This window comes from Periplaneta americana, chromosome 10 (assembly GCF_040183065.1).
Source record: "Periplaneta americana isolate PAMFEO1 chromosome 10, P.americana_PAMFEO1_priV1, whole genome shotgun sequence".
Lineage (NCBI taxonomy): Eukaryota > Metazoa > Arthropoda > Insecta > Blattodea > Blattidae > Periplaneta > Periplaneta americana.
The window spans coordinates 25,180,438-25,194,297 of NC_091126.1; the positions used below are offsets into that span (position 1 = coordinate 25,180,438).

Sequence of the window (13,860 nt, forward strand, 5' to 3'; positions counted from 1 at the left end):
GAAGGGAGCAAGGGAGAAAGAACGAAAAGATGTAAGGAAGAAAAATGGAAAGAAAGAAAGAAAGAAAGAAAGGAAGAAAAGAAAGAAGGAAAGAAAGGAAGCAATGAAGAGAGAATGAAAGAGAGAAGGAAGCAAGGAAGGAAGAACGAAAAGATGTAAGGAAGAAAGAACGAAAGGAAGAAAAGAAGAAAGAACGAAAGAAAGGAAGCAAGGAAGAAAGAACGAAAGAAAGAAAGGAAGCAATGAAGAAAGAACGAACGAAAGGAAGCAAGGAAGAAATAACGAAATTTGTCAAATTTTTCATGAAAAAAAATATTGCACTTGTTAAAAATATGTCTATATTTCCGAAAAAAATTGTGTTCATTTATTTAACAATGTAATGTCACACACACATACACTAACTTAATTTTATATTTATGTATATTCAATGAATTATACAAAGCATAAAAAATCAGGAACACCCTTATCAGCAAAGTTTGTGTTAGGGTGTAGTTCCAATTTTATGCACATACACGAGGAAGCAAGCAAGAAAGAAAGAAAAAAGGAAGCAAGGAAGAAAGAACGAAGGAAAGGAAGCAATGAAGAAAGACTGAAAGAAAGAAAGAAGCAAGCAAGGAAGAAAGAACGAAAGAAAGAAAAGAAGCAAGGAAGAAGGAAAAAAGAAAGGAAGCAAAGAAAGAACGAAAGAAAGAAAAGAAGCAAGGAAGAAAGAAGGAAAAAAGAAAGGAGGTAAATAAGAAAGAACGAAAGAAAGAAAGGAAGCAAGGAAGACAGAAAGAAAAAAAGAAGCAAGAAAGAAAGAACGAAAGAAAGGAAGCAATGAAGAGAGAATGAAAGAGAGAAGGAAGCAAGGAAGAAAGAACGAAAAGATGTAAGGAAGAAAGATCGAAAGAAAGGAAAAGAAGAAAGAATGAAAGAAAGGAAGCAAGGAACACAGAAAGAAAAAAAGAAGCAAGAAAGAAAGAACGAAAGAAAGAAAGAAAAGATGTAAGGAAGAAAGATCGAAAGGAAGGAAAAGAAGAAAGAACGAAAGGAAGAAAAGACGAAAGAAAGAAAGAAAGGAAGGAAGCAAGGAAGAGAGAACGAAAGAAAGAAAAGAAGCTTGGAAGAACGAAAGAAAGAAAAGAAGCGATGAAGAAAGAACGAAAGAAAGGAAGCAAGGAAGAAATAACGAAAGAAAGAAAGGAAGCAATGAAGATAGAACGAAAGAAAGGAAGCAAGGAAGAAATAACGAAAGAAAGAAAGGAAGCAATGAAGAAAGATCGAAAGAACGAAAGAAAGGAAGCGAAGAAGAAATAACGAAAGAAAGAAAGGAAGCAAGGAAGAAAGAGCGAAAGAACGAAAGAAAGGAAGCAAAGAAGAAATAACGAAAGAAAGAAAGGAAGCAAGGAAGAAAGAACGAAAGAAAATAAGTAAGGAAGATCGAAAGAAAGTAAGCAAAGAAGAAACAACGAAAGGAAGCAAGGAAGAAAGAACGAAAGAAAGGAAGCAAAAAAGAAAGAAAGAAAGCAAGCAAGGAAGAAAGGCAGCAAGGAAGAAAGAACGAAAGAAAGGAAGCAATGAACAAAGAACGAAAGAAAGAAAGGAAACAAGAAAGAAATAACGAAATAAAGGAAGCTAGGAAGAAAGAAGGAAAGAAAGGAAGGAAGCAAGAAAGAAAGAACGAAAGAAACTAAAGAAGCAAGGAAGAAAGACGGAAAAAGAAAGGAAGCAAAGAAGAAAGAACGAAAGAAAGGAAGCAAGGAAGAAAGAAAGAAAAAGGGAAGCAAGGAAGAAAGAAAGAAAGGATGGAAGCAATGAAGAAAGAATGAAAGAAAGAAGGAAGCAAGGAAGAAAGAACGAAAGAAAGAAAAGATGCAAGAAAGAAAGAAAGAAAGGAAAAAAGAAAGAAAGGAAGAAAAGAAAAAAGAACGAAAGAGAGAAAGCAAGCAAGGAAGAAAGAACGAAAGAAAAAGAAGCAAGGAAGAATGAGCGACAGAAAATAAGAAAGGAAGCAACGAAGAAAGAGCGAAAGAAAGAAAGGTAGCAAGGAATAAAGAAAGGAAGTAAGGAAGAAAGAAAGAAAGGAAGCAATGAAGAATGAGCGAAAGAAAGAAAGAAAGAAAGGAAGCAAAGAAAAAAGAACGAAAGAAAGGTAGTAAGGAATAAAGAAAGAAAGGAACCAAAGAAGAAAGAACGAAAGAAAGGTAGTAAGGAATAAAGAAAGAAAGGAAGCAAAGAAGAAAGAACGAAAGAAAGGTAGTAAGGAATAAAGAAAGAAAGGAAGCAAGGAAGAAAGAACGAAAGAAAGGTAATAAGGAATAAAGAAAGAAAGGAAGCAAAGAAGAAAGAACGAAAGAAAGGTAGTAAGGAATAAAGAAAGAAAAGAAGCAAGGAAGAAAGAACGAAAGAAAGGTAGTAAGGAATAAAGAAAGAAAGGAAGCAAGGAAGAAAGAACGAAAGAAAGGTAGTAAGGAATAAAGAAAGAAAGGAAGCAAGGAAGAAAGAACGAAAGAAAGGTAGTAAGGAATAAAGAAAGAAAGGAAGCAAAGAAGAAAGAACGAAAGAAAGGTAGTAAGGAATAAAGAAAGAAAGGAAGCAAGGAAGAAAGAACGAAAGAAAGAAAGGAAGCAATGAAAAAAGAATTAAAGAAAGAAAGGAAGGAAGAAATAACGAAAGAAAGGGAGCAAGGAAGAAATAACGAAAGAAAGGAAGTAAAGAAGAAAGAAAGGGAATAAGGAAGAAAGACAAAAAACAACGAAAGAGAAAACGATAGGAAGAAAGAAAGAACGGAAGGAAGAAGGGACGTAAGGAAGAAAGAACGGACGAAAGAAAGAACAGAAGAAAGAAATGAAGATAGAAGGAAGGAAGGAAAGAAAGAAAGAAAGAAAGAAAGAAAGGAAGGAAGGAAGAAAGAAAGAAAGACGGAAAGAAAGAAAGAAAGAAAGAAAGAAAGAAAGAAAGAAAGAAAGAAAGAAAGAAAGAAAGAAAGAAAGAAAGAAAAAAGATATAGTTTGGAGTCATAATTTAAATGGATAAATATATGAGATTCTCAGGTTTATACAGCCAAACCGATCCTCGAGTAATACGAGGCGCATCCAGAAAGTAAGTTTCCCTATTTAACAAAAAAGAACACACACTTTCAGGAAAACATTTACTGGCAACAGGTACAGCAAAGGTTCAGCTATTTTTCAACATAGCCACCATCAGAATTGAGACACTTGTATCGTGGGATATGAGAGAGAGAGGGGGGAAGGGGGAGGGGAGAGATCGAGGGAGGTAGGGGAGGGAGGGGGAGGGAGAGGGGATGGCGAGAGGGAGGGGGAGGAGGGAACCTCGCAGGCGGCGGGAGAAGGAATAAGAGCTTCCATTTCGGACCACTGCTGCCACGCTACTGGCACCAGGCGGGACCTGTCCGTTTGGAATATGATTGATACGTCATAGATCTCTTACGCATGCGCAATTGACACGGCTAATTACGTTTACTTTCAAGGGGAAAATTCGGGAAACTTACTTTCTGGATGCGCCTCGTACTTTTCAGGAATCAGAACATTGAGGCGAGTTACCGACTGGAAAGTGATAAGAGCTTTGTCTGTATAAAGCATTTATTTGCATCGATTTGAAGGGTAGAAAATTTGTCACTGACCGGCAGAAGTGTCGGCTTCTTCATCCAGCAGAGAGGCTTGAAGCTGCCCTTGTGCGTCGCTTCCTGGAAGCTCCGGAAATGATTCTCCCAGTCGTAAGTGACGAGACGACTCTCCAACGTCATATCCGCCAGCTCCGGGGGCGATTTTATTCGCACAGGACTAGACCCCCTGTTAAAAAAATTAGATGATTCAGAGTGCTTTTCTTTATAGGCAAGTGAAACATAATGTATACAGATTTTAAATATTTATTTTCTTCCTTCTAAATCTACCCTCAGAGTAGGAATCGGTCTGACATATGAAGACATTATTTTGCCGTCTTGTGACACATGTACAGATAAAACGAACTCAGTTTCAATAAATATTTTCTAATAAGAATAGTTATATTTATTTAAGGGACACTAAGATTAATGTTTTTAATGTTTACACTTCATTTTCTTACTGTTTGTTAGATGCAATAAGAAAGAGGAGTGTGAGAATATTGAATTGCCACTTTCGAAGGTAATTTTAATTAAATTGTGCAAATTAATGATGTAATCACAATGTTCCATGCGTATTAATTTAAAATTCAGCAAATTCAAAATTTTCATTGACTCAGATACACGGGAAATTTTAAAGCGTTGAGAAGTTCATGATATCTAGCTTACTTTGGGCATAATAAATATATAAAAATCAGACATTTATGTATTAGGATTTTTGTTCACTGTCTCGTGATTGATAAATTAAATAAAATTGTTGGAATTAGTAATGAGTAAGGTTCGGATAAAGTACCTGTAACAGGATAGGCATCCTTGGTCCGTGTGTTTTGTTTAAAAACATTAACAAGTTGTACTGTATCCAACAGCCGAAGTAGTGACGACGTACTTATATTCAATTCCTATCGGTTGTAGGGGGGGTTAGGAACACTCTTACAAGCAGGTAGAGTGTTAGCTAGTGGAAAGGGGTAGTATTTACTTAGCTTGAAGTAAGTAAAGGCTCTATACTATACAGCCTATGCTGATACAGCTACTTTATCCGAGCCTTAGTAAATTAGTACTCAGTAGATACCAATCGGCAAAACATGACATTATCTCGTTGACGTTTAATTTGGGGATCCACGTTTCATGGAAACATTTTTGCTTCTCTTCGTTTTATCTTTCATCCATATTATTTTACAATCACTTCTGCAACACGCTGTATAAAAAAATAACAACGCTACTGGTGTATTAATTCTGAGTCACACGGATGCTAGTCTAAGCTTTAATGGATCATTGGTGGAATTAGTCGAAGTGGGAATCTACGAAGAAATCTGTTTTTTTTTACCTTGGGAATTAAATTGCAAAGAAATCTGCAGTGATTTCATTCCAATTATACCAAGACTTGCTGGGGACTGAAGACGAGTCCCATTGATGAGAAGTCGTTAAATGGCTTTACGACTGAATGAAGCGTATTATATCTGGTGAAGAAACGAAGATTTTCAGCCGGATGCTGACGTTTAATCCATACTGCGCGGTTTTAACGGTCCGCTTTTTGTTAATTGAAAAAGTAGAGTTCTGGTTTCTTCCATGCAATTTACTTGGAAATGTTAAACTGATCGCGACAGGAGTAGTTGCTATTCCACGTGCATGCTGCTATACAAAAAACGTGTTAATGAAGGCCCGATTGTGTGAAAAAGAAACACGATGAACACAAGGATGACAAGTGACACTTGCGACGAATGGCAAGTGAACTAATTTCCCTGGATGGCAAGTGCCCTACTTTCCCCAGATGGCAGGTGACGTACTTTCTCTGTATGGCAAGTGACCTACATTCGCAGAATTTCAAGTGATCTACTTTCCCTGGAATGCAAGTGCAAAATTTTCCAAAATTAAAAAAAATTTTCAAAATTGAAAAAATTTCAAAATTAAAAAAAATTTTTCAAAAATTTCCAAAATTCAGAAAAATTCCAGATTTTTTAAAATTTAAAAAATGTTCCACAATTCAAAAAGTTAAAAATTTTCCAAATAAAAAAATTCAATTTTTTAAAAATTTCGAAAATTTTTCCTAATTTAAAAAAGAAAATTCAATATTTTTCAAAATTAAAAACATTTCAAAATTTTAAAAAAATTAAAAATTTTTAAAAATTTCAAAATTTTTAATTTACAAAATTTCCCAAAATTCCAAAAAATTTAAAATTTTCAAAAATGTCCAGACTAAAAATTAAAAAAAAATTAGAAATTAAAAAATGAGAAAAATTGAAAATTTTAAAAAATGTTCGAGATTCCAAAAAATTTCAAAATTTTCAAAAATTGCAAAATTTTTAAAAAAATTTTAAATTTTCCAAAATCGAAAATGTTCAAAATTTTCAAAAATTTTCAAAATTCCAAAGGATTTCAAAATTTTTAAATTTTCGAAAATTTTTCAAAATTCAAAAAAATTCAAAACGTTCAAAAATTTTCCAAAATTAAAAAATTTTGAATTTTTTTTAATTTGATAATTTTTTTATTTTTTTTTTAAATTTGTCATTTATTTGAGTTTTGGAAAATGTTTGAAAATTTTGAATTTTTTTTCAATTTTGTAAAATTTTGAAAATTTTGATTTTTTTAAATTTTGAAAAATTTTCGAAATTTTTGAAAATTTTTATTTTTTTTTGATTGTGAAAAGTTTTTTTTTAATTTTGAAATTTTCTTTTAATTTTGAAATGAGTTTTGAAGATTTTGAACTTTTTGAATTTTGAAATATTTTGAAATTCTTTAAAAAATTTTCTAATTACGAAAATTTGGAAATTTTTTGAATTTTGAAAAATTTAAATTTTTTTTAAAGTTTTGAATTTTGAAAATTTTGAACTTTTTTTGAATTTTTAAAAATTTTGAAATTTTTTTTTAAATTTTTAAATTTTTTGAGTTTTGAAAATTTGAACTTTTTTGAATTTTGGAAAATTTTGAAAATTTTTTTAATATTTGAAATTTTTTGAATTTAGAAAATTTTGAAATCTTTTGAATTTTGAAAATAAGTGACCTGCTTTCGCTGGATGGTAAGTGACCTACGTTCGCTGGATGGCAAGTGACCTAAATTCGCTGGATGGCAAGTGACCTACTTTCCCTGGATGGCAAGTGACATACTTTTCCTGGATGGCAAGTGACCTACTTTCGCTGGAGGGCAAGTGACGTTCTATCGCTGGATATCAAGTGGCCTACTTTCCATGGATGACAAACGACCTACTCTCCCTTCATGGCAAGTGACATGTTTTACCTGGATTGCAAGTGACCTACTTTCCCTGGATGGCAAGTGACATACTTCCATATTAGGTTTAACATTATGTACATTTATATTTTGATGTACCGAAGTACATATGATATTTCAATGCAGATATTCTGCGTCATCATATGATGAAAGAGTGATGGAACGGATTGGTAATTAACATCTTTTAAAGGCTTTAAGTTAATTTTAAACTAATATCCTTCAAAGCTATAAATAAAGATTAAATTTCTTTAAGCCTACTTTCCATGGATGACAAATGACCTACTCTCCCTTCATGGCAAGTGACATGTTTTACCTGAATGGCAATTGACCTACTTTCGCAGGTTGTCAAGTGACCTATTTTCCCTGGATGGCCACTACTTTGCCTGGATGGAAAGTGACCTAATTTCGCAGGATGGCAAGTGACCTACTTTCGCTGTATGGCAAGTGACATAGTTTCCCTAGATGGCAGGTGACCTACTTTCCCTGTTTGGCAAGTGACTTACATTCGCAGGATTTCAAGTGACCTACTTTCCCTAGAATGCAAGTGACCTAATTTCGTAGGATGGCATGTGACCTACTTTCGCTTGACTGCGAGTGACCTACCTTCGCTGGATGGCAAGTGACCTACTTTCACTGGATGGAAAGTGACTACTTTCGCTTGATGGAAAATGACCTACTTTCGCAGGATGGCGAGTGACCTACTTTCGCAGGAGTGCAAATGACCTACTTTGGCTGGGAGATAAGTGTCCTACTTTCGCTGGATGGAAAGTGACCTACTTTCGCTGGATGGCAAGGGACCTAATTTCGCTGGATGGCAAGTGACCTAATTTCCCTGGCTGGCAAGTGACCTACTTTCGATTGATATTATTTTGCAATAATTTTTATGTAAAAGTATAAAAAACTTACAATGCTACTGGTTTATTAATTCTGAGTCACACGAATGTTAGAGTAAGCTATAAAGGATGACTGGTTTAATTACTCGAAGTTAAAATCTACAAAGATATCTGCAGTTTTTTCATTGCAATTATACCAAGAGTTGCTGGGGACTGAAGACGAGTCCCATTGATGAGAAGTCGTTAACTGGCTTTACGACTGAATGAAGCATATTATATCGGGTGAAGAAACGAAGTTTTCAACCGGATGCTGACGTTTAATCCATATTGCGCGGTTTTAACGGTCCGTTTTTTGTTAATTGAAAAAGTAGAGTTCTGGTTTCTTCCATACAATTTACTTGGAAATGTTAAACAGATTGCGACAGGAGTAGGTGCTATTCCACGTGCATGCTGCTATACAAAAAACGTGTTAATGAAGGTCCGATTGTGTGTACCAGAAACACGAATGTACACAAGCCAAAACACACGCCACGAAACACGCACTCACGCTATCAAAAAAAAAAGAACAATGCAAAATCGGGTTCCCAGATTCATGTTAATTTCCTGAGTCGTTAAAAATCGCTGGCAGTGAAGAGTAAGAAAATCTAGTAATCTCTTATTTAGTGTAAAATTTCTATTTTACATATTTCTTAGCTTGGAACTTGATTCTTGTAGACAAGTTATACTCCTACTTGTATCAGTAATGACGTTTTTAAATTGCATTTTTATGGGTTCCATTGTTAAAAAGTTATTAAAATTTAAAAATATCCACATTTTCAAAATGTTTCATTTCCCAAAATTTTAAGTAGCATGTCTCAAATTTTTAGATTACCTTTCATCCATTTAGTAAGTTCCTATGTTCTCACATTTATTTAGTTGTTCCTTATATAATGCGGAAAAAAATGACTAAACCTCTTCATATTCAAAATTATAATATTTACAAATCGCATGCACACATTCTATTTGTTTATTAAAAATTATTATTTTTATGCCAACATAACATTATTAAGCATAAAGAACATGCAGTTAAAATTTCACTTTTCACCTCGTATCGACCTCTTAAAAAAAACCGTTTTCCATTCATCCGCCTATCTCTTTCATACTTCTGTTGAACGAATTTTGCATTCAATGCAAGGGATGTGTTGCAATAGAATTCCAGCTGCTTCAGCGGCACATGAACCTTAGAAGGATTTTTCTTTCCGGTTCCTGACCTTGGAGCCTAAAATTGAGTCTAAAAACTGAAGCAGCAGATGATGTTGAAGTAGCTGCCTTCAAGTGATTTACTGTCTCTAGTAGAGTTGGGTCGATTCGTGAACGAATCGTTCATTTGAACGACTAATAATAAAGAATCGTAAGAATCGATTCGTGGTATCAACGAATCGTCATTCAAAAGAAGTAACGAATTAACATGGTAACGTAACCCACGATTCTATTTACTTGTTTGATGTAACCTGTCAACGGACATTTCCGAACCGTGCCGAATGCTCCCGAGCGAGAGTGAAATCAAAATACTGCATTTGTTAAGTATGGAAAATAATGAACACAAACCTGAAATTTACATAGTTAAATAGAGATGTAATGCAAAAAATGTACTTCATAATAAGGTTCAGTTGATAAATTATAATTTAGAAACACTATCTTGGGTAATTTTGTAGATTAATGGAGGTCATGCTGAATGGTTCCAGCCAATGAGAAAGAGACAATCCAATGTCTCGCCTCTTATGCCATCTATGCGAGAGATGTAGAACGTTTTTGTTCTACGCGTGGTTTGCAAAGGAAAGTGTCCTGCGAGTCGTTCGTTGACGATTCAAAAGAATAGTTGGAATCTCAGACTGGGAAGAATCGTGAACTCGTTGACGATTCAAAAGAATAGTTGGAATCGCAGACTGGGAAGAATCGTGAACGAATCGTTAGAATCGATTCGTAACGAATCGTTAGAATTGTTGGAATCGACTTCTGAAAAAGAATCGTGTTGCCCAACTCTAGTCTCTAGTATAAAAGTCGAAAATCTGATTGTGCTCGAAGCAATAAAAAATACACATTTCTTGTTGAACACCTCAAAACAAGAGACGAAGTACAAATAGCCTATTGTTTTTTTAAACATTACGGAATGTTAAGTGGATTTGTAAAGTAGACTAATGATATGGTTTTGTTTAGTCAACTGTCCGAAGACAGGTCTGAACCTGACAAGTGATACCAAAATGGCACCACTTATGAGACAACTACGCCAGGAGATAAGTGGGGTAGGGGCCCAGTTCCTTTCCCCCCTAATAAATGGTTATTAAATGTTATTTCATAGTATGTAATGTTTCATATTCTATTATATTCTATTTCAGAAAATAAATATGCCTGCTTGGGTTGATTAACTAGTAGGATTTTTCCCGAGGTGTTCTCCTAACGTATGGAGAATGTCGGGTAATGTATGGCGAAGATTCAGGGTCATTTTTCTTAATTCAATGTTCCGAATGTTTATTTTTCCGAATGTACTTTCTCCGGAAATGCAAAAATTTGAAAATAAATTTCCGAATTCTGCTTTCCGAATGTAATTATTCCGAAACTAAATTTTCGAATGATTGGTTCGTTAGTTATTGGGATTCTTTTTCACCCGAAGAGAATATCCCTTTGTGCAATGGAATCAATATGACGCAACAATACTAAAAAGCACCGGATGAATAATTTAGTGAAGCTTTCCACAATCGCTTTCAAGTGGTTGTTGGTAAACACCATTCCAATTTCTATACAGTTTTGTCAGAATTCCAGAAGGAGGAAAGAGACAGCGATACCACAGTCTACTATATACAGTCACGAAGCTTGAGTTTTGAGGGTGCTAGAAACAATAGACTGTGACGGTACTATTTTGCATTGCCTGTAATGAGGCGATATTAGCAATCCTAGTGGTGAGCAACTATCTATGTTTGCATATTTACTACGTATTGAGCTTCGCGACTGTATATACTAGACTGTGGCGATACTATGATCCGAGAATTGCTTATGGGTCGTGTTGTACGAAGGAACCAAAAAAACTGTGGAGGAATCTGCAGGCGAGGATTGTGGGAATTGTATCACAGTACCAAACGTACAAAGACCAGAAGAGCCACATGGACTATCTTCGGACACTTGGGCATCAGTTAACTTATGCAATTACATGTCTGAAATATGTCTTTTGCATTCTGTAAAAATTATCATTGTATTTTCTGGGGAAAAAAAAGTTTTTGTATTCAATAAAAATTGTCATATATTCGAAATCGTATTCGGAATTAAAAATAATGACACGCGAAAAAAATTGACTTCGGAAAATTCTATTCGGGAAAAATGGAATTCGGAAATAAATCACGTTCGAAATTTTGACATTCGGGAGAATTTTTTCGAGAAAATGGGCCCCTTCCTATGACGAATCCTCGGCCTCATCTCGCCAAATACAATTTCGCTATCACCAATCCCATCAACGCTAAATAACCTAGTAGTTGATAGAGCGTCGTTACACAACCAAGTAAAAAGACTTAAATATGGGTAAAATTTCATACCCCTTAAGAGAACAATAATCCTAGTTTAACAATGCAAATTTCCTAGCCTCCAGAAAACTGACTGTATTAGGGTAAATATTAAACATATAAAAGAAAACGTGCAATCACAAAGTTTTAATATTTACTGTGTAAGCTAATCATTAAAAAAACTGTCCACGCTTATTTATAACTCTTGGATGTTTCACCTTTTTAAATATGACACAAGCTTTCCTTCTTTGATCAGATCCATGGACTCCCACTATAGCCAACATCGGAAACAAAGTCACGATTGAAATTATAAATCAATTAACAAAGTTTAACTGTACTGCTTATGGTAACATCACAGTCTAGTACATACAGTCACGAAGCTCAATACGTAGGGAATATGCATCCAATTACAGTTTAACGTTAGTTACTAGCAACTAGGATCGCTACTATGACACCGTCTATTGTTCCTAGTACTCAGTTGCTCACCGCGTGGAGCACTGTATCGCGAGAAATGCAAAAAAATCACCTCAAGCTTCGTGACTGTAGACTAGATCTAGATTTCTATTTTAAAATTCTATAGACTATATCCATGTCTCCTGGACTATGTTGCGTATTTTAATATAGAGAAATAGATTTCTTATGGAAAATATATAATATATATTGACATGAAATGACCAAAGTATAACTTTACAATATTATTAAGCGAGTAGAACCGTTTTCTTGGACTATCTCAGTACTGAAAGAAATGACTTAGTGACTTTTAACATTATCAGATTCCTTTATACAGGGACATTATTTTGTTTTTACTTCAATTTTTATTGTACCTGAGTTTTTGAATGTACTTCACTCTCACCCCCTCTACTAAACTTCCAACCGTTCTCCACGCAGAACCGAGACCGCGTATGCAGTACTGAGTTAGCGAGTATAGTATGTTCCAGAAATATATTCGCGTTTTCCAGTGACGAAAGAGATTTCAATATTGAATCATATTTTCGCACAGATACTGTCGTCCGTTTGCCTACGCCGCATCCCGGTTTCCCCCACCTGCTTCTGTTCGCCCCTCTGTAAAGTCTAGGAGCTCTTTTCTGAAAACATTAATTTCGTTAGGAATTGGAAGTCTACGTAATATTATACAACTGTTTAAAATAACTTAAATAAAAGGGCCTCGTTAAGTAATTAACTGTCACGTGACCCCCCCTTCTAAGACCCTGCGACAAAACCACTTGAACGGACAGTAGATAGCATGTATGAGTAATTTTATCTTTTCGTATCGGGCAGAAGTGAAGATTAAATTTACAGTATGTAAGGTACTCTTTTATAGAGTAGGTGTAGAATTATTTCGACATGAGTTACTCGTACGAAGGACGAAACTGGTAATTGGAATTAGGTACAATAGTCTATAGTGCGATAATATGCACAAAAGAACTGAAGCCTGTATCGAAATGAACGGCCACCATTTTAAAAAATGTGTTTGAATATCCATATTATGATTATTTTTCAATTTAACTTCATTCTCTATATTGTATGCTAATATGTTGTAACAGTACAATATACACTGCATAATTAATAAGTCCGAATGGATAGCTCAATTCGTGAGCAAAAACACTAAGTGTTAATACAGTACTGTATTTTGATTAAACAAAAACTTAATGAAAATGATCAAGCTCAAAATTGCGGTATTTCCTAGTTTACGTAAATGGATGAACTACTTTTCTTCCCTCCTATACCTAGTAAAGTGATTTGTATTTTACGCCAGTATCATCGAACTCCAGTCTTGGAAGTGGGAGTAAGCGGTGTTTCCGGTTCTAGGCCTTTAATCCAAAGATATAGACAAGTTAATATTAAAAATATTAGTAAAAATAAAATGATGTCCCTGTATTTTCTGCCCCAAACAGCCATTATCTTTCACCATCTAGAATCAACAAAAATCTTTTGAATCGTACTGTGTGTTGCCTTTATGGGAATCGAGCCTAGTTGCACAGGATTTGTAACAGACCACTATCGCCTGAACCGTAGAGGAAGAAATCTTTTAGGGGCACTTCGCCTTATCCCGTCTCTGTCTTCATTCCAACAGTCTACGTCACACTATTTTGAAAATACGGCGTTTAATGTTATGGGAGGCTTAGATTTTATCACCCTATTAGCCTTAAAAAAAAAGAGGCACAGTATTGGACTAAAAGCTTGTAATCCTTCCATCAGACGTAATAAACATGAGTAGTGCTTACTCCGCTAATTTGCTGTGAAACCAGCAACCATAACAGCTGCTGATGTGCAAGGTACTAGCTAGTACAACAATAATTGTTTTGCGGTTTGCAATAAAGTGAAATAGAATTAACAACATAAGGTTGCGAGAGGGGAGAACACCCAGGATAAACGGCGTCCGTTCAATTAAGCACCCACTGATGTACAAGCCGCAGAGACCCTCCTGTGTTTAACTTGTGACCCTTCCCAGAACTCACGCACTTGTTTCGTATTGGCTACTAAATTTTTAAAACAAGGCTGTAAAACTTCACGCTAATTGGCTCGTTTCAACACCAAGAATTACAATTAAATAACTGATTGGGAACAGAGAATTTTTTAACGATGTACTTGAGTTTGAAGAAATATAAATTCTCAATCTTCAGGTCAGTAGTAGTCCGTGTCGCCACTAAACTGAAGGGACTGAGTTCGATT

General features: G+C 35.0%; 1 protein-coding gene across 1 annotated transcript in view; it reads right to left on the minus strand.

Moving 5' to 3' along the window:
- LOC138707356 (MOXD1 homolog 2-like) overlaps positions 1–13,860 on the minus strand; it is a 270,333-nt gene that overhangs the window by 1,003 nt on the left and 255,470 nt on the right. The window contains exon 10 of the mRNA XM_069836638.1: positions 3,626–3,794. Within this exon, the coding sequence (XP_069692739.1) occupies positions 3,626–3,794 (169 nt within the window). The remainder of the gene's footprint in view (positions 1–3,625; positions 3,795–13,860) is intronic.